The sequence below is a fragment of the Rhinoderma darwinii genome, chromosome 3 (assembly GCF_050947455.1).
Source record: "Rhinoderma darwinii isolate aRhiDar2 chromosome 3, aRhiDar2.hap1, whole genome shotgun sequence".
In the NCBI taxonomy this organism is placed as follows: Eukaryota; Metazoa; Chordata; class Amphibia; order Anura; family Rhinodermatidae; genus Rhinoderma; species Rhinoderma darwinii.
In genome coordinates, this window is record NC_134689.1 from 252328419 (window position 1) to 252354278 (window position 25860).

A 25860-nucleotide genomic window follows, 5' to 3' on the forward strand; every position below is an offset into this window, starting at 1 on the left:
AAAAGAAACTGTAAATTAAGTTAAATCATATTGTAATCTAAAACAATGGCCCACATTTATTAATAAGTTTACACCAGTTTTTGGTGTAAACGGAGTCCAAAACAGACACAAATTATGGTGAACATCATTTTTGCGTAAAAAAAAAAAAATTCGACTTGTCAACACTTGCCAGTTTTAAAAAGTGCGGCGAAAAAGTGGGCGTGTTTAACTGGAAGTGAGCATGGCCTACAGCTTTTAGATACAATTTTTAATACTAAAGCAGGAAAACGGCGCAGATCTACGCCTGCTCATTGCAGGAATAAATTTTTTCTGACTTTAGGACGGTCCAAAATTATTAAGCAGCGTGCATCTTGTTACATTTGGTGCATTTCACTCCAACGATCTTTAGACTGGCGTATGAAATGCCAGCCTTAATAAATGTGGGCTATTGTACATGGACTAAAGAATTATTTTTTTATGTATTTTCCGAAAAGTTGTATTTTAATGGCCCTGAACACTTCTTTCTTGCAGCAGCCTAGATTGCTCTTGGACTAAACCGGTACATTTGAGCAGCGTAGGTCACTGCATCCAATTTACGGAGTAGTGTAAGCTGGCTTAAACGTAAACTGGTAAAGTATCTATTCAAGATGCATTATATGTAAACCTTCGAAAGAAAAGCAAAGCTGAGCCAGAGAGTGTATGAAATGCACTGCTGAATCACTGTCTAATAGGAGAGACAGAAGGGGAACTGTCCAGACAGCATTAGAACAACAAACAAGTCTATAAAAAGTGTTTTGTATAATCTGCAGAGCTGCCCGATTCCTTACCTAGAAGATATTATTAGCATGCAGTAGTCAGCAGTGTTTTTCATGCCAACAGCAAGATGGCACCATGGCTCAGACTTGATTTATACAAACCTCAGTTTAGACTATATGAAACTTGTGCAATCCTTGTGGAGACTGGTTACTTAAATGCTTATACAGATCACACTTACCAGATATATATACCATGAAAGGGGAAGAAATTTATGAGTGACATTGTTAGAATTATAAAAAAAATAAAGTCTTTAAAAAACCAGATCTATTGAAAAAAAAATAATCTTGCATATCCGGTTAGTTCTACTAGTTAAAACATTAATACTTTATATATCACAGGCTAATCAATATTGAACGAGTAGCATATTTAGAATATTAAAAGTGTTTTCCCATCGCAGAAAGTGATGGCATATCGCTAGGATATACCATTACTTTCCAATTGGTATTGCTGAGATTAAAGGGGCTGCAGCCCCTTCCAAGCTGCGCTTCCGACCACACACTGTGCAGAGAACTGCTACACAGCTGCATTCAAGTGAATAGTGGCACAGGTTGCCACTGCGAAGTGAAAAACTATTCTCTATTATTTCAATAGTCCGGCCACAAAGGGATTTCAGGGCACAATTTTGCATATTTCAATAAATGAAATAATTGAAAACGATTCCTTTCCTCTGAAATTTGCCTTAAAAGGCTATGTGCACCTTTGAGCTCTATTGTATACATAGAAGCTGTATCTTGCCGTCAAAGCAGATTCAGTCAGGTCAGGTGAACTGAGTGCTCGACTAAAGCTGGTCCTGAGTGTCTGACATACAGGATCCAGCTAATAACGATCACTTGTATGTCAGACACTCAGGACCAGCTTTTAGTCGAGCACTCAGTTCACCTGACCTGACTGAATCTGCTTTGACGGCAAGATACAGCTTCTATGTATACAGGATACATAAAAGCTGTATCTTCAATTGTTTTTTCTTAAAAAGTTAAAAAAAAATATATTTTATTTAGGCTGGGTTCACACGACCTATTTTCAGATGTAAACGAGGCGTATTATGCCTCGTTTTACGTCTGAAAATAGGGCTACAATATGTCGGCAAACATCTGCCCATTCATTTGAATGGGTTTGCCGACGTACTGTGCAGACAACCTGTCATTTACGCGTCGTCGTTTGACAGCTGTCAAACGACAACGCGTAAAAATACAGCCTCGTTAAAAGAAGTGCAGGACACTTCTTTCAGACGTAATTTGAGCCATTCTTCATTGAACTCAATGAAGAGCAGCTCAAGATTTACGGCTGTCAGAGAAGCCTCGCAAAATGCGAGGAGGAGCTTTTAAGTCTGAAACGAGGCAGCTGTTTTCTCCTGAAAACAGTCTTTTCAGATGTAAAAGCCTGCTACCGTGTGCACATACCCTAAGAAATAATAATAGTTCAGTGGTGTAAATAGCCTTTAACCCCTTCCCGCCGCAGCCCTTTTTCAGATTTTAATTTTTTCCTCCCCACCTTCCAAAAGCCATAACTTTTTTATTTTTCCATCGATGAGGACTTGATTTTTGCAGGACGAGTTGTAGTTTTTCGTAGCACCATTTACTGTGCCATATAATGTACTAGGAAATGTGAAAAAAATTTGTGGGCTAGAAAATGAAAAAAAAACAAACTGATTCCTCCATTGTTTTTTGCGCGCCGTTTTTACAGAATTCACTGTGCCATTAAAACAAGATGTTAACTTTATTCTGTGGGTCAATACGATTACGGCGATACCAAATATATATAGTTTTTTCTATATTTTTATTTTAAGTGTAAAAAAAAATTTCTTTTGTGTCGCCAAATTCCGAGAGCCATAACTTTTTTTATTTTTCCGTCGATTAAGTGGTATGAGGGCTTATTTTTTGCGGGATAAGCTGTAGTTTTTAAGAATACCATTTTGGTGTACATGCGACGTTTTGATCACTTTTTATTTCATTTTTGTGGGAGATTAGGCGACCAACAAATAGAGATTCTGGAGTTTACAATTTATCTTTTTTACAGCGTTCACCGTGCGGGTTAAATAATGATATATTGTAATAGTTCAGACTTTTACAGACGCGGCGATACCAATTATGTTTATTTATTTACTATGCTCTAGGAGGAAAATGGGAAAAGGGTTTATTTTTTTACTTTTAATTTTTTTTTTTTTACATAAAAAAACAACAACTTTATTTACAAATTTTAAGTCTTTTTATTAGTCCCCCTAGGGGACTTCAACCAGCGATCGTTAGATAGCTTGCACGATATACTGCAATACTAATGTATTGCAGTATATCGGGATTCTGACAGGCTTATATTAAGCACAAAGATGGCGGACCCCAGGCAGCCATAGCAACAATCGCCACCCCACGATTGCATTGCGGGGGGCGTGATTAGCTGTTCGAGGGGGTCGCCCCCTCTTTCTAACTATTTAAATGCTGCGGTCGCTATTGACCACGGCATTTAATGAGTTAAACGAGCGGGATCACGCTCGAGAGCGACCCCGCTCGTTACTCTGAAGTCTCGGCTGTAAAATACAGCAGACACCGGCATCGTATGGAGCGGGTTTACTCCGTGAGCCCGTTCCATACTTCCCCCACCCAACTTTGGCATATGGATACACCTTTGGAAGCAATTATTATTTTTCTCTTATTACACCACAATCAATGTGTTTTGTGTTTTTAAGCAACTTTCATAAAATCCAGTTAATATCGATCACATTTAAGTTTGGAACTTAAATGAGATCGAACATTAGCTGGATCTTGTGTGTCGCAGACATGCAGGACCCACTCTTAGCCCATCAGTCAGTTCAGCTGAACTGCCAGAATTATCTAAGAGAAAACAATACAGCTGCTAAGTATACAGGATATATAGAAGCTGTATCGTAAAAAGTAAAGAAATGCTTTAATAAAACTCAATTTGAATGTTTATTGAAACACAAAGTTGATTTAATATTAGAAAAAAAAAAACCTTCCAAAAGGTATACATGGCCTTTGAGTGCTGGAGGGTCTAATGAACGCATTATTTTATCATCTGGATGTTATTTTAATTGCACATAAATTCAGCTATTTTATCAGTCTTGCAGTATAAATATATTTATCTCTGTTTTCTAGCAGGAAAATAGATAAAACTACTCTATACATTTGCCTGCATCTTTCAACTGAATTAAAGGGGTTAGCCAGGATTTTAAAATTGATGGCCTTAGGATAGGCCATTCATATTAGATCAGTGGGGGTCAGACTCTCAGAACCCCCACCAATCAGTTGTTTGGAGTTGCGAGCACTGCAGCCTCTTCATCGTTTACATCGGTTTTAGTCAGGGTCGTACTTGCAGAAACCGTTGCTTTCAAAGCGGCTGTGCCTGGTATTGCAGCGTTGTTCCATTCAAGGGAATTTGCAATGCCAGGAACAGCCGCTACGAACTTAAGGGCGTGTGCAAGTGTGAACCAAACTGAAACCGATTTAAACAATGAATAGGCTGCAGTGCTCGCACTAGCGCCGCTGCCATTCCAAACAGCTGATCAGCACGGTGCAGAGTCAGAACCCCACCGATCTGATATTGATAGGCCTAAGGATATGCCATTAATTTTAGAATCCTGAATAATCCCTATCAAAAGAGATTTCTTGAGGAAGTGGAGTTGGCAATTATTACAATTAAATACCACCATGTGGGAGGGAACTGTTCACACGTTGCAGAAATATTTAGCTATGGAAATAGACTGCAAACCAATGGTGAAATCCACACGTGTAACAGCTTTGCCTTCAAATCTCACATTTTGAGTTACAAAATTATGTAAACAATGCATATGCACTGCTGATTTTTCTGCAGCATGTGAACAGGGTTTTGTAAAATCCATTCACTTGTATTGCACTGTATATTGTTGCAGACTATTGGCGTGCATTTTTCATATACACAGTATGTGGACATGGCTTAAAGAGGCTCTGTCACCAGATTTTGCAACCCCTATCTGCTATTGCAGCAGATAGGCGCTGCAATGTAGATTACAGTAACGTTTTTATTTTTAAAAAACAAGCATTTTTGGCCAAGTTATGGCCATTTTTGTATTTATGCAAATGAGGCTTGCAAAAGTACAACTGGGCGTGTTGAAAAGTAAAAGTACAACTGGGCGTGTATTATGGGCGTGTATTATGTGCGTACATCGGGGCGTTTTTACTTCTTTTACTAGCTGGGCGTTCTGATGAGAAGTATCATCCACTTCTCTTCAGAACGCCCAGCTTCTGGCAGTGCAGACACAGCGTGTTCTCGAGAGATCACGCTGTGACGTCACTCACTTCCTGCCCCAGGTCCTGCATCGTGTCGGCCACATCGGCACCAGAGGCTACAGTTGATTCTGCAGCAGCATCAGCGTTTGCAGGTAAGTAGCTACATAGATTTACCTGCAAACGCCGATGCTGCTGCAGAATCAACTGTAGCCTCTGGTGCCGATGTGTCCTCGCTCGTCTGACACGATGCAGGACCTGGGGAAGTGACGTCACAGCGTGATCTCTCCAGAACACGGCTGTGTCTGCACTGCCAGAAGCTGGGCGTTCTGAAGAGAAGTGGATGATACTTCTATACACAACGCCCAGCTAGTAAAAGTAGTAAACACGCCCCGATGTACGCACATAATACACGCCCAGTTGTACTTTTGCAAGCCTCATTTGCATAAATACAAAAATGGTCATAACTTGGCCAAAAATGCTCGTTTTTTAAAAATAAAAACTTTACTGTAATCTACATTGCAGCGCCGATCTGCTGCAATAGCAGATAGAGGTTGCAAAATCTGGTGACAGAGCCTCTTTAAACTTTAGCGAGGATGAAGGAGAACTCCAATAAAAACATGCACTATTTTACATGTGTCAATAGCCCCCCTTCTTGGTAAATTCTTATTTTTATTTCTGGTACACTGGTAATAAAATGGTAGAACACAAGATACTCTTCAGCAATGTACCAAAGTGCCATAGAGATAGTGGCCATAAATACATGTCTACACTTACACACACACAATGTCCCAAATTCTAAATTTCGTTTTGTTTATAAGTTTTAGGCACAAGGTTATGAACCCAACTATAATCAGGTCTATAGATTGCTTGTATGTCCCTCATCCTGTTCTTACCGTCAGGCACTTCGTCTGGTCTTTTGCGCTTTTCATACACCACAATGATGACTGCTAAGATCACGATCTCTGCCACAATGCCAAGGAAGGGCCACACTGGAGCCAAGTGACTGCGCACACGCAAGATGATATTACTGCTTACAGAGCCAACAGAATTGGTAGCATTACACTGGTACACTCCGGGGTCTTTGGCGATATCCAGGTTTATGATTTTTAATTCTGTGTGGTTATCTTTGTTGGTGACAAAGATACGTCCACTCTCATTATTTGGTCCCTGCAAAGTGAAAAAAGAAACATTAAGACACCTCAACAAATAAAATTTATCGTCAGACAAGGTTTACGTTGTCATGAAATTCAACACTAAACAGACAGTGATTTTAGCCCATTTTGTGCAAATAAAGCCTAAATAAAACCATTGAAAATATTCATTAGCAAGTCCTTTAGACTCCCCAATGAATACGATCTGCAAGCACACAGCTAGTTAGTGGCATCCCAACAAGTTGGGGTTGCTGCTTAGCAATTGGTAAAGGTGACCATGCTGCGATCTACATGCATGAATGCACCAGCACTTTTATTCCTGTAATATGCAGAAGATTATAATGGATTGGCAGCACTGGAGTGAAAAGTTTTGACTAAATAGATTTTATATTTTCCATATGATTATGGTGTGGGAAATAAAGCAGCAGGTGACCGGCTGGAAAGAAAATATCTGAAAATTGAACAGCTCATACTACTTGTATCCCAAATTGTATCACTGCAGAGATTGTCAGGGAACGAATACTTAACCTTTATTAATTACTATTAAAAAGAATAAGTTGATTATTTTAAACATTAAAATTCATAAAGGACTAATATAAATTCTATACAATCCTCATGTTGGAAAACGAGGGGGTGAAAATCTGACAGAATAGAGCTAACAACAAGAACATTAGTCTTTCCCCATCTAGTTCTAGCCATTCTAGCAGCTGTTTCGATCAGTTAACGGTCAGTCAGGGTTGGGGGTTTTTTCTGACACACGTCATTTTACTCTGTATTTAACTGCACCCTGTTTTTAATTTTGTAATTGGCCTGAGGAAGACTTGTTGAAACGCGTAGCCACTCATGTGGTTATGTTAATAAAGCCCTTTTTCTTTACAAACTACCTGACTCGTTTGGATGTTGGAAGTGCTACATTTAATCCCTGTTTTTGCATTACTTTTCATTCCGAACTATAAAACGATAATGTTATTTATTCTGCACAGTGTCAAAAAACTAAAATAAAATACAATGCCAGAATCGCTGTTTTTGGTTACCTCGCCTACCAAAAAAATTTAATAAAAAGTGATCAAAAAGTTGAATGTACTCCAAAATGGTACCAATAAAACTTACAGCCTGTCCCACAAAAAAATAAAAATAAAAGCCCTCCACAGTTTTGACGGAAATTTTTTTTCAAATAAAGTTACGGCTCTTAGAATATGGTAACACAAACGATAAATGATTTAAAAAAGAAAGTGATTTTATTGTGCAAACGCTATAAGACCTAAAAAAATATAAAATAATATACATATGGTATCGCCATAATCGTATCAACTGCAGAATAAAGTTATGTCATTTATAGCGCAGGGTGAAAACTTAAAACCAGAAATGCTTGCATCCCCAAAAAATGGAATAAAAAGTGATTAAAAAGTCGCAAGTACCCTAAAATGGTACCGATGAAAACTACAGATTGTCCCGCAAAAAAAAGAAGAAGAAGAAAACGCCCTCTCACAGCTCTGTAAACAAAAAAATAAAAGTTATGGCTCTCAGAATATGGCAAAACAAAAGGTGCGGAGTGTGTTCCAAACAAGGTGTAATATTGGACACCATTTATCAGTGTGATACAAGCCAAAAATCTATAGATTATTATTTATTTACCACATTATTATACCCTGATTTATTCCACACAGTTTACGTACATATGCCCCCACATTATAAACTGAAACACCGGTAAAACTCCAAACAAAACTACTACCAAGCAAAATCTGTGCTTCAAAATCCAAATGGCGCTCCCTCTCCTCTGAGCCTTAGGGCGGATTTACATGAGCGTGTGCGTTTTTGCGCACGCAAAAAACGCGGCGTTTTGCGTGCACAAAAGGCACTTAACAGCTCCGTGAGCTGAAACACAGAAATATAGGACCTGTCGTGAGTTTTACGCAGCGGACTCACGCTGCGCAAAAATCACTGACAGTCTGCACTGCCCCATAGACTAGCATAGGTCCGTGCGGCGCGCGTGAAAAACACGCGTTGTACGGACGTATTACATGTTCGTGTAAATCTGCCCTTACAATGTGCCCAAACAGCAGTTTACATCCACATGTCATTAGCGTACCTGGTAGAACTTGCTTAACAGTTTGAGTTGTTTGTCTTCAGTGGCACAAACTGGCCACAATATATTTTGCATTAAAATTGCATATCAGTGGAATATTGTAATTCTCACTTTGCACCATCCGCTGCGCATCAATTTCTAATGAACAACACTTGTGGAGTTAAATGCTCACTACACACCTTAAAAAATGCCTAGATGGCTGTAGTTTCCAAAATGTGGGTCAATTCTTGGGGAGGGGGGGGGGGTTTGTTTTACTATTTGACCTCAGAACCCTGCAATTGTGGGCCAATGCTGTGGAGATCACCAAAATAGGCCTAAAGTGCGCATGGTGCGCTTTCACTTCTGAGCCCTGTCAGATGTATAGGCAAATGATAAATGCCTTGATGGGTGTAGTTTCTAAAATCGGATCACTTCTCGTGGGTTTCCACTGTACCTTGGGAACCATGTCGCATTTACAAAGCCCCTGAACACCACTCTAGCAAAATCTGCGCTCCTTCCATTCTGAGCCCTGGCACATGCCTAAACGGCAGTTTAGGACCACATATTGGGTACTGCCGTACTCTGGAGAAATTGAGTAACTAATGTGTTATTTTTTTCTGATAATACCCTTGTAAAATTGGGAGCTAAAACTACATATTTTTGGAGAAAAAAAAACAAACTTTATTTTCACTGCCTAATTCTAATAAAATCTATGAAACGCCTGTGGGGTCAAAATGTTCACTACACCCAAAGATGAATGCTATGGTGGGTGTATTTTCCAAAATGGAGTCACTTCTCATGTATTTCTCTGCAAATGCAACATGGCACCCAAATACCATTACAGCAAACTCTGAATGCCAAATAGCGCTCCTGCCTGTCTGAGCCACGAGCCCAAACAGCAGTTTATGACCACATATGAGGTATTGCTGTACTCGGGAGAAATTGGTTTGCAACTGTTGGGGCAAATGTTACCTCCAATTTGTTTTAAATACTGGGAGATGCCGAAAGGGTTAAAAACATTTTAAATGTTGTTTTGAATACTTTGAGGGTGCAGTTTTTAAAATTGGGTAATTTATAGGGGGTTTCTAATATATAAGCCTCTCAACGCCACTTCAGACTGAACCCTAAAAAATAGGTTTTGTACATTTTCTTATAAAACGTGAGAAATTGCTGCTAAAGTTATAAGCCTTATAATGTCCTAGAAAAAGAGGACTTACAAAAAAATGATGCCAACATAAAAGTAGACAAACAGTAAATGTTAATTAGTAACTATTTTGTGTTGTACTATCTGTCTTACAAGCAGATACATTTAAATCTAGAAAAATGATAATTTTCCCAAATTTTCTCTAAATTTTGGTATCTTTTACAAATGAGCACTAAACGTATCAACCATATTTTACCACTAACATAATGTACAATATATTCACGACTAAACTATCTCCGAATCGCTTGGATGGGTAAAACCATTCCAAACTTATTACCACATAAAATGAGACGTCAGATTTAAAAAAAAAATGGGCTGTGTCTATAAGACCAAGACTGGCTGTGTGTCTAAGGGGTTAAGGAGCCCATCAAATTCTAAAATGGCCATCTTGGTGAATCAGATTGTGGAAACAAATAAATAACAGAATTCTGCAGAAAATTCTTATTTTGGAGTGAATTTTATACATCATTTTATGGAAATGAGGTCATTTTTGTCATATAAGCAGAGAACGTAAAGGGTAACTAAACTAAAAAGTGACACGTCAGAAGTTTTGATTAGTGGGGGTCCAAGCACGGAGACCCCCAACAATCGCTAAAATGAAAGTCTATGAGCCCGTACACCACTACATCAGCTTTGCGGAAAAAGCCAAACAGAAACAAAGCGGCCCACCACTCACACGAGCGCTTCTGATGCTTTCTTTGTTTTAGCGATTGGTGGGGGTCTCAGTGCTCGGACCCCCACCGATCAAAATTTATGACATGTCAGAAGTTTGTTGAACGTTTAGTTACATAAATACCACCTGAATTAGGATCGCTAAAATTTCTTTAATTAGGTTAAAGACTGGGCTAACTTAGCCAAAAATTCAAAGTATCAGGCTAACCACGCAGGGAACAATCTAGGCATTGTTCAGCAAGGTTAAAGACAGCCTGTCACAGTATTGCACTATCTCTGCCTAGATTAACAGACCAAATAAAACTGTACACTGCTTGGATTAGAGTTGAGAATGTGATTTCTCTTATGCAATTATTGTGAGACACCCAACGCGTTTCAACATCCCTTAGTTATGTAGATGTATCTTCAGAAATGTACATTCATTCACAGCAGGGGCAGCTAACATACATGTGAGTGCATCTATCAAGCTCCCTATTGTGTGGATCTTAGTGACGGCACTGTTGTCTGACCGTGAGGCACGCGAGTGAAACACCGGCTACTAATAGCTTAAGCCCCGTTTGTCACAGGCCGACTGAGCCCTCTCATTCACCTAAATCGGGCAACGCCACATCATAGCAGGTAAACCAATCCGCACTAAGCTTCAGGTTACAATCAGTACCTCCTAAGTGGCTGTGCAGTAAAGGCGCTCTGCATAGACGGAAAAGGGTCGATCGTGTAGCTGAATACTGGAAGCATTTGAGATATACTCCGGCACACAGAGAGCCAGGGAAACCTATTGTAGATCTGGTATGTTATACTGCTCAGTTTGGTTCAAACCGGCCATATTGCCCTAGGGTAATGTTAGATAGCGAAAAGTATATAAATGAATACATGCATATGTTACATTGGGAACATTCCTCAATGTACTGAAATTGAGAGGTCTCCTTTATAAATAAGTGACAGTAAGACATCTATTCTCCAATCAGCAAATGAGACACTAATCTTGTCATGTTGATGGTACTCATCGTACCTATACTTCCGAGGGAAGCATTGATCAATATTCATTTGCATCTATTTCCTAGTCCAAAAAATAATAGTGCTCAACATACCTATGCTTCAAAGATAAGCATTGAGCAATATTCCTTTAGAACAACGCTAGTATTTGTTCTAGACTCAGGGTATTAAGTAGATTAGGGGACTGTAGGGCTTGTCTGGGTTAACAAAATGGTCAGATAATAGAAGCAGAATTGTCTATAGGGATATGCTGTGGGTTACTACCTTAGCCTAGAGCAGGGGTCTCAAGCCCGAGGGCCGCATGCGGCCCCTGCGGCTGTCATCTACGGCCCATGGGACACAGAGCTGCTAGTATAGGCTCTGCTCCGGGACTCTGTGGAATTCCCCGACATCACTGTCCATTTATGGACAGTGTTGTCAGGGTCTTCCCCAGAGCGGTGTCCCGGACAGAGCGGTAGTATAGGCTCCGCTCCAGGACTCTGTGTAATCCCCCTGACATCGCTGTCCATATATGGACAGCTATGTCTAGGGCTTCCCCAAAGCTTGACAGTGATGTTGGGAGCACAGCTGGAGTCCCAGTAGGAGCGCAACTAGTGCTCTGCCCGGGGCTCCAGCTCTGGTGTTGCCCCTGACATCTCCGGCCATATATGTATGGACAGCGATGTCAGACTCCTCCAGCAGAGGAATCCCCGGCAAAAGCATTGGCAACGATCCGGCTGGGGATTCGACTCCTAGAGGGAGCCCCAATGGAGCCATCTACAAGGGGTGTGCGTGGCACCCTCTACAAGGGGTGTGCGTGGCACCCTCTACAAGGGGTGTGCGTGGCACCCTCTACAAGGGGTGTGCGAGGCACCCTCTACAAGGGGTGTGCGAGGCACCCTCTACAAGGGGTGTGCGAGGCACCCTCTACAAGGGGTGTGCGAGGCACCCTCTACAAGGGGTGTGCGAGGCACCCTCTACAAGGGGTGTGCGAGGCACCCTCTACAAGGGGTGTGCGAGGCACCCTCTACAAGGGGTGTGCGAGGCACCCTCTACAAGGGGTGTGCGAGGCACCCTCTACAAGGGGTGTGCGAGGCACCCTCTACAAGGGGTGTGCGAGGCACCCTCTACAAGGGGTGTGCGAGGCACCCTCTACAAGGGGTGTGCGAGGCACCCTCTACAAGGGGTGTGCGAGGCACCCTCTACAAGGGGTGTGCGAGGCACCCTCTACAAGGGGTGTGCGTGGCACCCTCTACAAGGGGTGTGCGTGGCGGGACCTACAGAGGGCACGGTGGCGGGACCTACAGAGGGCACGGTGGCGGGACCTACAGAGGGCACGGTGGCGGGACCTACAGAGGGCACGGTGGCGGGACCTACAGAGGGCACGGTGGCGGGACCTACAGAGGGCACGGTGGCGGGACCTACAGAGGGCACAGACTCAACTTTTGAGCAGGTGCCATGCATTTGTCGTATGGATACGGCAAATTGCGGGAAACACTAGCTTTCCATGACGTATCCATACGACAAATTTCGGGAAGGGGTTAATAAAGTCATAGATTTTATATATACGACCCGAAGCGGTGTTTGAAAAGGTCTAACCAACTGTTATCGAACTGCAGGCTTGCATGTCCCACAGCAGTATGTCCCCGATGGGGCCCTGGGCAACTATGTCTGTTCAGTTATTGGTTGCATGTGGCTGTGCACTAATTTATCCTTTTGATTATGTCCTCTCCGGTATGTAATTGTTGGTCGTTCGTCCAACAGTTCCCCTATATCTGGGTCAGCCTTCAAAATCCCCCAGTAGGTGTTCAATATCTCTCTGACTTGTTGGCGTCATAGATGCCTATGATCCTTAGACCTGTATATTGTATCCCCCCGAGTCCTTGGGTTCAACAGATCATTTCTGAACACACTGTTGAGATGGGACAGCTGGCATCCCAAATACCTCCGCAAAGGTATACCGAAGGCACAATACCTGCGTATGAGGAGAAACTGTTCAGATTTCTCCGATTATCAAACAGCAGCATCAGAACTCAAACGGAGATTTAATACCAGGGGATACCCGAACTGGGTCCTGAAAGATGCACATCAGCATGCCATTTCCACAAACAGAAATGATCTGTTTAACCCAAGGACTCAGGGGATACAAGATACAGGTCTAAGGATCATAGGCACCTATGATGCACGACACCAACAAGTAATGGTCTATGATCCACACAACAGGGGGGCTTGATATATGCACTCACATGTATGTTAGCAGCAGCTGCTGTGAATGAATGTACATCTCTGAAGATACATCTACATAACTAAGGGATGTTGAAACGAGTTAAGTGTCACAATTATTACATAAGAGAAATCACATTCTCAACTCCAATCCAGGCAGTGTACAGTTTTATTTGCTCTGTTAGTCTAGGCAGAGATAGTGCAATAATGTGGCAGGCTGTCTTTAACCCTGCTGAACTCTGCCTAGATTGTTCCCTACATGGTTAGCCTGATACTTTGAATTTTTGGCTAAGTTAGCCTAGTTTTTAATATTAACCTAATTAAAGGAATTTTAGCGATCCTAATTCTGGCTGTATCTATATACATTGAGCATAGAGGACGCAAATTTATGCTATCAGATTTATATGAATTCAAACGTTTAGTTACATGTCAAGCCAAAACCTGAATGTTCATGGAGTCCAGCTTAAAAACATTTTATATACATTTTTCTCTGGATGTAACAGGTCTAATAATAAAATTAAACCAACATATTAATATTAGAGTCTACTTACAACTAGCACATCATCAACCAATTTGTACCAAGTCCACTCTGGGTGAGGATATCCTACACATTTACAATACAGAATAGCTTCTTGTCCCTCATTCTTGTTTTCGCTCTTTTTGTGTCCAGTGATTTCTGGAGTAGCTGAACAAATTAAAAAAATCAAACCAGGTAATGAAAATCCATTTGAATTCAGAGAGAAGAATTATCATGCACTTACAACAACAAGTAACAGATCATGTTATCTGAACTGATTACCCCTGTAAAGGCCTATGAACCAACTGTGTGTGTGGGGTGTGTGTGTGTGGGGGGGGTGTGTGTGTTTGGTGTGTGTGTTTGGTGTGTGTGTGGGGTGTGTGTGTGGGGTGTGTGTGTGTGGGGTGTGTGTGTGGGGTGTGTGTGTGTGGGGTGTGTGTGTGTGGGGTGTGTGTGTGTGGGGTGTGTGTGTGTGGGGTGTGTGTGTGTGGGGTGTGTGTGTGTGGGGTGTGTGTGTGTGGGGTGTGTGTGTGTGGGGTGTGTGTGTGTGGGGTGTGTGTGTGTGGGGTGTGTGTGGGGTGTGTGTGGGGTGTGGTGTGTGTGTGGGGTGTGGTGTGTGTGTGGGGTGTGTGTGTGTGGGGTGTGTGTGTGTGTGGGGTGTGTGTGTGTGGGGTGTGTGTGTGTGTGGGGTGTGTGTGTGGGGTGTGTGTGTGTGTGGGGTGTGTGTGTGTGGGGTGTGTGTGTGGGGTGTGTGTGTGGGGTGTGTGTGTGTGGGGTGTGTGTGTGTGGGGTGTGTGTGTGTGGGGTGTGTGTGTGGGGTGTGTGTGTGGGGTGTGTGTGTGTGGGGTGTGTGTGTGTGTGTGGGGTGTGTGTGTGTGTGGGGGGGGTGTGTGTGTGTGTGTGTGTGGGGGGTGTGTGTGTGTGTGGGGGGTGTGTGTGTGTGGGGTGTGGGTGTGTGGGGTGTGTGTGTGGGTGTGGTGTGTGGGTGGTGTGTGGGTGGTGTGTGGGTGTGGTGTGGGTGGTGTGTGTGTGGGGTGTGTGTGGGGTGTGTGTGTGTGTGTGTGTGTGTGTGTGTGTGTGTGTGTGTGTGTGTGTGTGTGTGTGTGTGTGTAGACAGATTTACATACTCTCAGAGTCCAGAAAACAGTTATAAGGCTTCTCATATTAAAAACACAAGACTTTTTTTCCTTAGCTGCACCCTAATCAGTTAGGGCAGCATGGTATACATTTCAGGTATTCTTTAGGGAACAGAGTACTTTTGCATTAAACTGGCAAATGTTCAAGATCCTATTTCATCTGTCAGTGATAACTATATGTGAATTCCCACATTCAAAGACACCAGGCGTGAGGGTGAGGGGATAGAATTCCCAGGGCCCAATAGCAGAGGTCAGAATTGCCCTCTCCCCCCAAAAAGTTAATTCCCATAATTGCAACTAAAATAAACCAGAACAAAATGCATATGTGCTATTACAAAAAATAGAAGCATAAAAAAAAATGTAAATAATGGTCATAGGTCTCTTTTTTTTTTGCCAGCCGCATGATTTCCCCTATTAGCATCAGCTAGTTTCCCCCTTTATTTGAAACCACATCGTATTTTAAGTCATTAGAGCCAGCCAGTTTCCTCCATGTCCTAATAGTACTAGTCAGTTTCCCCTTTCCTCATATTAGTGCCAGTTTCCCCCTCTGCCCCAATAGTGCCAGCTACAGTATGTCGCCATTTGGTGACAATAGCATAATAAATTTAATCGGCAAATCGACTGGGCAAGATGAGACGGGGTCAAATCGGACACCGGGTTCCCAGTCCCCATAGCAGCTGCATGGTCTATTGGAAGTATGCCACGGACACCTGGTTTCAATTCATTTTTACTCTGGATACTAACCTTTCACTTCAATAGTAGCATTGACGGGTGGAGAACCAGTGAAGGTAAATACACACTGATATTCCCCAGAATCGTCAGCTTTTGGTTTCTGGAGCCTGTAATCAGAACATGGATAATACAGTTACATTCAAGAGATCTAGCAAATGCTTTTAGAACATACAGAATGAAGCATAAGGTCTCTACGGGAGTAATCAAGGGGCAAGTTCCACAAACTTCTCTGTCATCAGCAAAGAGACAAAAGAAGAAAAAAGGACACTGGATAAGTTTGAATTGATATTTTAATAGGTCTAATTAGCTTTAGGTTCATGGCTATACCAGCAATTACCGTGTGATTATATAAAATTATTAACAGGTATTTGGACCCATCACGTTCAGTCTGCAAAGATGGACTTTTTACATATTTAGATACTCCAGATGGACAAATCTTTTACATCTGAGGTTGCAAGCACAAATTATTTTCTGTCCTGAAACAGGTTAACGTGACATTAAAATCTTGCGTTTAAGAAGTATTAGGCTGGATTCACACATGCAGTTTTTGATGGTTTTTTTGAGCCAAAGCCACGAGTGGGTACAGTTGAGCGGACACATTTAAGTCTTTATATAAAGCAAAATAAATAAATGGAGCAGCACTGTAGCAGAAAAACACAGCAGGTGTACAGCTTCAAAAGGAGCAACCTTTCCTTGTGTCATAGAACTTCAAAGTGAGGAAGCAGCACTCAAAAATAAAGTGAATTTATTCACCAAACATTCACTGCAACATTTCACCTTCTAAATGAAGGCATTTCTAAGCAAAGTGTGTTGACGACAACAGAGTATACAGTATATAAGGAGCACAGCTCAATCAATCCGTTACAAATGCATTATCAATTACATAAAAAAAACAGTGTACAATACCACGTGTAAAAATAAAGTGCAATAGTGCGAATGGTCATTCAAAGACCAAACGTATCATATATATTATAAACCTCAAGAAACATTGTATACTTTAACCCCTTCAGGACTGAGCCGGTTTTGGCTTCAGGACGATGCCGATTTTTTCAAATCGGACATGTTAACTTATGTAGTAATAACTCCCGAATGCTTTTACCTATCCAAGTAATTGAGACCGTTTTCTCGTGACATGTTGTACTTTATGTTAGTAAAAAAATGTGGTCGATAAATTCAATATTTGTGTGTGAAAAACACCAAAATTTAGAGAAAATATGCAAAAATTAGTATGGTTCTAAATTTAAAGGTATCCGCTTGTAAGACAGACAGTAATACCACACAAAATATAGTTACCATTTCATATATCCCATGTGTGTACTTTATGTTTGCATCGTTTTTTGAACATTCTTTTCTTTTTCTAGGATGTTACAAGGCTTAGAACTTTAGAAGCAATTTCTCATATTTAAGAACATTTCAAAAGGCTATTTTTTCAGGGACCAGTTCAGTTCTGAAGTGGCTTTGAGGGCCTTATATATTAGAAAGTCCCCATAAATAACCCCATTTTGAAAACTGAACGCCTCAATGTATCCAAAATAGCATTCAGAAAGTGTTTGAACCCTTTAGGCGTTTCTCAGGAATTAAAGCAGTGTAGCGGTGAAATTGACAAATTTTCATATATTTTTTTGCCAAAATTTATTTGTAGTACAGTTTTTTCTGTAACACAGGTTTTACACGAGAAATGAAACCAAATATTTATTGCCCAGATTGTGCAGTTTCTGGAAATATCCCACATGCCCCGTTGCCCTAGTGTCCTAATGAACTGAAACACAGGCCTCAGAAGCAAAGGAGCGCCTAGTGGATTTTGGAACTTCCTTTTTTTTCTATATATATATATTTTAGGCAGCATGTCAGTTTTGAAGAGGTCTTGTGGTGCCAAAACCGTAAAAAAAAAAAAAACTGACCCAATTTTGGAAACTACACCCTCAATGAATTTATCTAGGGGTATAGTTAGCATTTTGACCCCACAGTTTTTTTGCTAAATGTATTTGAATTAGTCTGTGAAGAGGAAAATTACTTTTTCTCTGAAAAAACAGACATAAACAGGAATAAAGGAGAAAAAAAAAAAACACCTCAGCATTTGTAAAGCAATTTCTCCCGATTATGGCAATACCCCATATGTGGTAATAAACCACTGTTTGGACCCACAGCAGGGCTCAGAAGAGAAGGCGCGTCATTTGGATTTTGGAGAGCTGATTTTGCTGGGATAGTTTTCAGTGTCATGTCACACTTGCAATGAACTGGAGGGACCAAAACACTCAAAACCCATTTTGAAAACTACACCCATCAAGGCATTTATAGTTAGCATTTTGACCCCAGAGTTTTAGCATTTTGACCCCAGAGTTTTTTTGCTAAATGTATTTGAATTAGTCTGTGAAGATGGAAATCGAAATTTTTTCTGAAAAAAATTTTTTTTTTTTTACAAGGAATAAAGGAGAAAAAACACTCCAGCTTTTATAAAGCAATTTCTCCTGGTTACGGCAAAATGCCAAATGTGGTAAGAAACTGCTGTTTGGACCCACAGAAGGGTTTAGAAGGGAAGGAGTGCTATTTGGCTTTAGGAGCTCAAACTTAGCTGAAATGGTTTTCGGGTGTCATGTCACATTTGCAAAGCCCCTGAGGTACCAAAACAGTGGAGACCCCCCCCCCCCCCAAAAGTGACCCCGTTTGGGAAACTACACCACTTAAGGAATCTATCTAGGGGTATAGTGAGCATTTAGACCCCACAGGTCTATTGCAGAATTTATTAGAATTAGGCCTTGAAAACGAATTTCAACATTTCCACTAAAATGTTGCATTTTTTTCATAAAGAATAAAAAGGACAAAAAAGCACCCCAATATTTGTAAAGCAATTTCTCCCTAGTATAGCTATACCCCACATGTGGTCATAAATGTTTTTTTTATTAGAAATTAATAAACCCTTTCTAGACTGATCCATTTTTTGCTTTTTTATTTTCGTTTTTCACTCCCCGCCGTCCAGGAGCCATAACTTTTTCATTTTTCAGTCAATAGAGTGGTGTGAGGACTTATATCTTGTGGGATGCGTTGTATTTTCTATTGACATAATTTAAAGTACCATTTAATGTCCTGGGAAACTGAAAATAAAATTCTTTGCAGGCTACAACTGGAAAAAACTGTGATTCCTCCATTGTTTTTTGGGTATTGATTTTACTACTTTCACCGTGCAGTAAAAACGACAACTTTTTTCTGCGATTCAATACAATTACGGTGATAAATTGATATAGTTTAACCCCTTCCCGACATTTGACGTATCCATACGCCAAAGTTTGGTAGGGAAAGTATGGAGCCGGCTCACGGAGTGAACCCGCTCCATACGATGCGGGTGTCGGCGGTTTGTAACAGCCGACACTTCAGAGTAACGAGCGGCATCGGGCTTGAGCGCGATCCCGCTCGTTTAACTCGTCAGATTCACGATATTTAATGTATTGCAGTAAATAGTGCAAGCGATCTAACGATCGCTGGTTGAATCCCCTAGGGGGACTTATAAAAAAAAAAAAAAGTATAAATGAGTTACATAAAGTTGTTTTTTTGTGTAAAAAAAAATAAAAAATATTAAAAGTTCTAAAAAAAACAAAACCCTTTTCCCATTTTTCCCCTAGAACATGGTAAAAAAATAAACATAATTGGTATCGCCGCGTACGTAAAAGTCTGAACTATTACAATATATAATTATTTAACCCGCACGGTGAACGCCGTAAAAAAAGAAAAATTGTAAAACGCCAGAATCTTTATTTTTTTGGACACCTAATCTCCTACAAAAAATGAAATAAAAAGTGATCAAACCGTCGCATGTACACCAAAATTGTATTATTAAAACCTACAGCTTATCCCGCTAAAAATAAGCCCTCATACCACTTAATCGACTGAAAAATAAAAAAAAGTTATGGCTCTCGGAATTTGGCGACAAAATTAATTTTCTTTTTTACACTTCGGTTTTTACTTGTAAAAGTAGTAAAATATAGAAAAAACTATATATATTTGGTATCGGCGTAAATCGTATTGACCCACAGAATAAAATGAACATGTTTTAATTGCACAGAGAATTCCGTAAAAACGACGCACAAAAAACAATGGAGGAATCACAGTTTTTTTTCATTTTCTACCACAGAAATAATTTTTTCCCCGTTTCCTAGTACATTATATGGCAAAATAAGTGGTGCTATGGAAAACTACAACTCGTCCCGCAAAGATTGAGCCCCGATAGTACTAGATCGATGGAAAAATAAAGACGTCATGGCTTTTGGTAGGTGCGGAGGAAAAAATGAAAATCTGAAAAAGGGCTGCGGCGGAAAGGGGGTATAAAAGTAAAAACGATTTGTTTAAAAAAGAAAATTGTTTTGTTTCACCACATTCCGAGAAGCATCACTTTTTATTTTTTTGTTGATTTTCGAGGTGTGAAGGCTTATTTTTTGCGGGACGAGCTGTAGTTTATATTTGTAAAAATTTTTGGCACATACAACTTTTTGAGCCCTTTTTATTACGTTTTTTTTTTTTTTAGAGCTAAGGTGATGTTGGCGTTTTAAATTCTTTATTATTTACGGTGTTCACCGTGTGAGTTAAATAATGGTATATTGTAATAGTTCTGACTTTTACGGACGGAGCGATACAAATTTTGTGTATTTTAATTTTTTTTTTACATTACTTTAGCGGAAAAAATGGGAAAAGGGCTTTCTTTTGGAGTTTAAATATTTATTCAATAATTTTTTTCACTAAATCGGAAATTTACTTTTTTTTTTCTACACATTTTATTAGTACCCCTAGGGGACTTGAACCAGCGACCATTAGATCGCTGGTACAATACACTGCAATAATAATGTATTGCAGTATATTGTAATTTTTACAGGCTCCTGTAACAGCGTGATCGCTGTTCCTGTCTGTTAGTCCCGGGAGTCAGCTGTAATGCAAGGCTGACACCCGCAGCGTATGGCACTAGCTCTGCGCGTGAGCCCGTTCCGTGACATGCTATTACGTCGTAGTGCACGAAGGGGTTAATGCGCAGTGGATGGTGTGGAGTGAAAATTAAAATTTTCCACTGATATGCCACTTGAATGCACAATATGTTGTGAAATTCACTGAAGTGATAAATGAGTAAAATGTATAATTTTTATTTCATAGCTATCTAAAAACAGGGGTACAATCACCACTGTGAAAAGCCCAACCGTGTATTTAAAAACGTATTAAACAGAATACTCCCAGTCCTAGTTAGTTTGCGAACCCTTAATGACTGGGTATGTAAACAGAGATATCAAAATATGGAATCAGCGTATAACATTGGTAAAGCAGTGGTTTGGACCCTCGTTCACATAGGAGCCTGCGTTAACCGCACCAGATTCTCCCAATGTACAGATGCACAACAATGCCACTGCCCCCTACGCAAAATTCCCTCACTTCACCCGACCCTATGTTGTGCCCAGTTTGTGTCACTGAAGACACATACCTCATAAAACATTAATCGGGTTCTCCCAGGTATGGTGATGCCATATCTGTGGACATAAACTGCTGTTTGGGCACGCTGTATGGCTCAGAAGGGAGGGAGTGCCATTTGGTTTTTGGAGTGCAGATTTTGCTTGGTAGTTCTGTTTGGAGTTTTACTGGTATTTCAGTTTATAATGTGGGGGACATAATAAGAGGGTGTAATAACGGGGTAAATAAATAATCTGCAGATGTGTGGGCAGTGTCGCACTGATAAATGGTGCCAGATGTAAACCGCTTTTGGAACACAACACATTTTGCATCGCCATAGTCGGAGAGCCATAACATTTTTCACCATCAGAGCTGTGTGAGGGCTTATTTGTTGCAGGACCATCTGTAGTTTTCATTGGTACCATTTTGGGGTACATGCATTTTTTTTTTATCACTTTTTATTCCATTTTTTGGCAAGCACTATGACCAAAAACCATAAATTCTAACTGTTTTTTATTATTTATTTTTTTTACGGCGTTCCCAGTGGGCTATAAATAAGAACTTTACTTTATTCTGCGGGTCGATACGATTACGGCGATACCAAATGTATATAGTTTTGTTATGTTTTGCAGCATTTGCACAATAAAATCACTTTTTTAAATAAAATTATTTATTTATTGTGTCACCATATTCTGAGCCATAATTTTTTTATTTTTCAGTCAAAAAAGCGGTGTAAGGGCTTTTTTTTTTTGCGGGACGGGTTGTAGTTTTTATTGGTACTATTTTGTGGTAAACGCGACTTTTTATTGTATATCACCGTGCGGGAAAAATAACATTATAGTTTTATAGTTTGGGTCGTTACTAACGCGAGGATACCAAATATGTGTACTTTTTTTTTAACATGTTAATTTCTTTCCTATAATAAAAGACTTCTAGGAAAAAAATTATTTTTTGTTTACGTAATTTATAACTTTTATAAGACATTTTTATTAACTTATTTATACTTTTTTTAAATTTTTTACTTGTCCCACTAGGGGACTTGAAGATTTGCAGCTCTGATCGCTGCTATAATACATTACACTACGTATGTAGTGTAATGTATTCTAACGGTCATTGTGACGTGACAGTCACTCTGACAGGAAGCCTAGCAGGACCAGCCCCCGTGATTTCATGTGGGGGCTGCCGATCTGCTCTAAACTCCTTAAAGGTGGCGATTGCAATTGACCGCCGCATGTCAGGGTTTAACTGCCGAAATCCGTGGCGATGGGCCGCTGATCGGTAACGGGGAATGCAGGGCAGACACCCTGCACAGTTAACCGCCGCTGCAGTGTAGCGCCGTGCGGCAGTTAACGGTCAAAGTACAGATGTAACTGCACGTCAAGGTGCGCAAAGGGGTTAAAAAGACCATGTATAGTCATAATTGATAACAAATAACATTCACTAGTGTAATTAAAAATAGCTGCAACTCACCAGTCTAAACAGACTACTCAAACTCATATGTTCCATGCTTGAAAACCTCGGCGCTCCCATCACTGAGCTGCGCATGATTGATGCGCATGCGTAACACTGACCAAAGTCTATGTCCACACCATCTTGTTAAAGGTATTACAATTGCCAAGAATCTCACTATCCCAAAGACTTCATGCCAAAAGCTATAAGCCAAGATCTAAAAATATTAGCGATACACTCACATATTAAAAAGGCACAGTATCACTTATCACCAGACAACTTTTGTTCTTTTAATTCAAAATAAATATTCTTCCCAGCTATTGGTCATACCTTAACACTTCATAGGTGGTTTTTTAACTCCAAATATCAGAAAGCCTCTTATCTGCATATAGTGCCTTGAGATCAAACCCCTAAGGACTCGTGACCCGAGAAGAAGGGTACATCCCAAACTTTAGTGTTCGGGAGTCCCCGACCTCATGTACTCACTCCCTCACTGTGCGGATATATCATTCACACAAGTACATACGGTGAGGACCACTCCAGGATCAATGACTATAAAGGGAGAACTAGGCATCCTTTATGCATGTCATCTGGTGTTCACTCATTAAACCCTTAGTGACCAGCCCATTTTAGGCCCTAATGACCAAGCTATTTTATTCGTTTTTCTATAGTCGCATTCAAAGAGCTATAACGTTTTTATTTTTTCGTCTACATAGCTGTATGAGGACTTGTTTTTTGCGGGATTAGTTGTGCTTTTTAATGGCACCATTTTTGGGTACATATAATTTTTATATTAACTTTTATTAACCTTTTTGGGGGGGGGGGGATTATAAAAAAAAACCTGAAATTCCGCCATTGTTCTATGTGTTTTTAAATGGACGCCGTTCACTATGCGACGTAAATAACATGTTACCTTTATTCTATGGGTCGGTACGATTACGGCGATACCACATATGTAGAGGTTTTTTTATGTTTTACGACTTTTGCACAATAAAAACACTTTTGAACTAAAATTATTTGCTTTTGCATCGTCGCTTTCCAAGAGCCGTAATTTTTTTATTTTTCCATCAATGTAGTGATTTTTTGGGCTTGTTTTCTGCGGGACAAGACGTAGTTTTGAATGGTACTGTTTTGGGGTGCATGGGACTTATTGATTCATTTTTATTATGACTTTTTTGGGGGGCAATGGAAAAAAATTGCAATTTCGCCATGGTTTTTTTTTTACGGTGTTCACTTTGCGGTTTAAATTACATATTAACTTTATTAATGGAGTCATTACGGTCGCGGCGATACCACATATGTGTACTTTTTTTTTTTTTTTTTTACACTTTTACTAAATAAAACCACTTTTTATGAAAAAAAATGGATTTTTTTACTGTACTTTTTATTAATAATCTTTATTTCACTTTGATGACTGATTTTATTAGTCCCACTAGGGGACTTTACTGTGCGATATTCCGATCGCTGCTATAATGCTCTGGTATACTTCGTATACCAGAGCATTATTGCCTGTCAGTGTAAATCTGACAGGCAATCTGTTAGGACGTGCCTCCGGCGCGTCCTAACAGGAATATGTCCAGGGCAGACCTGGGGGCTTTTATCAAGCCCCCGGCTGCCATGACACCCCATCGGAGACCCGCGATTTCATTCGCAGGCCGCCGATGGGTGACAGAGGGAGCGCACTCCCTCTGTAAACAAAGTTAAATGCCGCGGTCGCTATTGACGGCGGCATTTAACGGGTTAAACGGCCGCGATCGAAGTAAACTTCGATCGCGGGCGTTGGAGCAGGAGCTCAGCTGTCATCAGACAGCAGAGCCCCGGCTCCTGCCTGCACGGGAGACCCGTGCAGGACTTAGACTAGGCTGACGTGAAAAGGCGTCAGCCTAGCCTAAAGCCCATTAGTGAATCACGTGAAAAGGCGTATTAGTGGTCACTAAGGGGTTAATCAAAGTTATATTAGTGAGGATATGGGTTCTACTCTAAGTATAGGGAAAAACGTACAAAACTTCTTTTTATTATTACATTGTGACTGAAATGATCCAAAATATACGTATAAAAAAAGCATCTAAAAATATACCAAGTATAAAAATATAACATATATGAGTCCATTGTCCCTTAATTCAAACTGTGAGTGCCCAGCTGTTGCACCAATCTACCAAAAAGAAAAGGGTCAACAAACAAGTATAAATACAAATACATAAAATATATTAATCACTTACAACTCCCATTGACCAAGACGACATTTGGAGAACAGGATATGAACAAACACTCAAGTGCAAGGGGTCTGCACAGTGATGCAGTGAGTACCAGAAGTTGGGGACTCCCGAACACTAAAGTTTGGGACGTACCCTTCTTCTAGGGATGTTAAGCACTAGGGGATTGATCTCAAGGCACTATATGCAGCTAAGAGGCTTTTTGATACTTGGAGTTAAAAAACACCTATGAAGTGTTAAGGTATGACCAATAGCTGGGAACAATATTTATTTTGAATTAAAGAACAAAAGTGGTCTGGTGATCGGTCATACTGTGCCTTTTAACCCCTTAAAGAGGCTCTGTCACCAGATAAGTGCCTTATCTCCTACATAATCTGATCGGCGCTGTAATGTAGATAACAGTGGTTTTTATTTTGAAAAACAATAGTTTTTGAGCAAGTTATTCATTTCCATCTGTATTCAAAGCGCAGTGTGATCTCGCGAGATCATGCTGTGCTGTCACATACACCCACAGTAACTTTACCGAAGTGTCTTGAGAGTGAATAGACGTTGCCTCCAGCCAGGATGCAATGTCTATTCACACTCCCGACTCTTTGGTAAAATTTCTGTGGGACTTACTCACACAGCACAACGTGATCTCACGAGATCACGTTGTGCTGTGATTAAGTCCCACAGAAACTTTACCGAAGTGTCAGGAGAGTGAATGAATGAATGGAGAGAAGTGTATGACGCGGATTGGTCAGATAGGGCACTTATAATCTGGTGACAGAGCCTCTTTAATACCGAAGTTATTTTAAACCTTGGTGACCAAGCAATTTAAGTTTTCCACTCTATCCCTAACCATTTTAATGTAATAGCCTATGAGCCAGCGTCATCGCGTCTCCACGTGATAGCACTACTGATGTGCATGCGTATCACTGACCTAAGTTTATGTTTCCCTGTAAGAAGGCGTCTCTACAAGGCTAAAGGCACCCCTTTGGTGAGGTTTTCTTCTTCTTGTTTTTTTTTTATTTTTTATTGTCCATCCCGAGTTAGGGAGGGGGGTGGTTCTGGGGTTATTGGTTTGTTGTACTTGTATTTGTGTATTCTTAGG

General features: G+C 40.5%; 1 protein-coding gene across 1 annotated transcript in view; it reads right to left on the minus strand.

The window, feature by feature from the left end:
- Positions 1–25860, minus strand: part of NPTN (neuroplastin) — a 95236-nt gene that overhangs the window by 8524 nt on the left and 60852 nt on the right. Inside the window, exons 4-6 of the mRNA XM_075857743.1 lie at positions 15697–15791; positions 13851–13984; positions 5906–6179 (exon numbers count right to left, since the gene is read on the minus strand). Coding sequence (XP_075713858.1) covers positions 5906–6179; positions 13851–13984; positions 15697–15791 — 503 coding nt within the window. The remainder of the gene's footprint in view (positions 1–5905; positions 6180–13850; positions 13985–15696; positions 15792–25860) is intronic.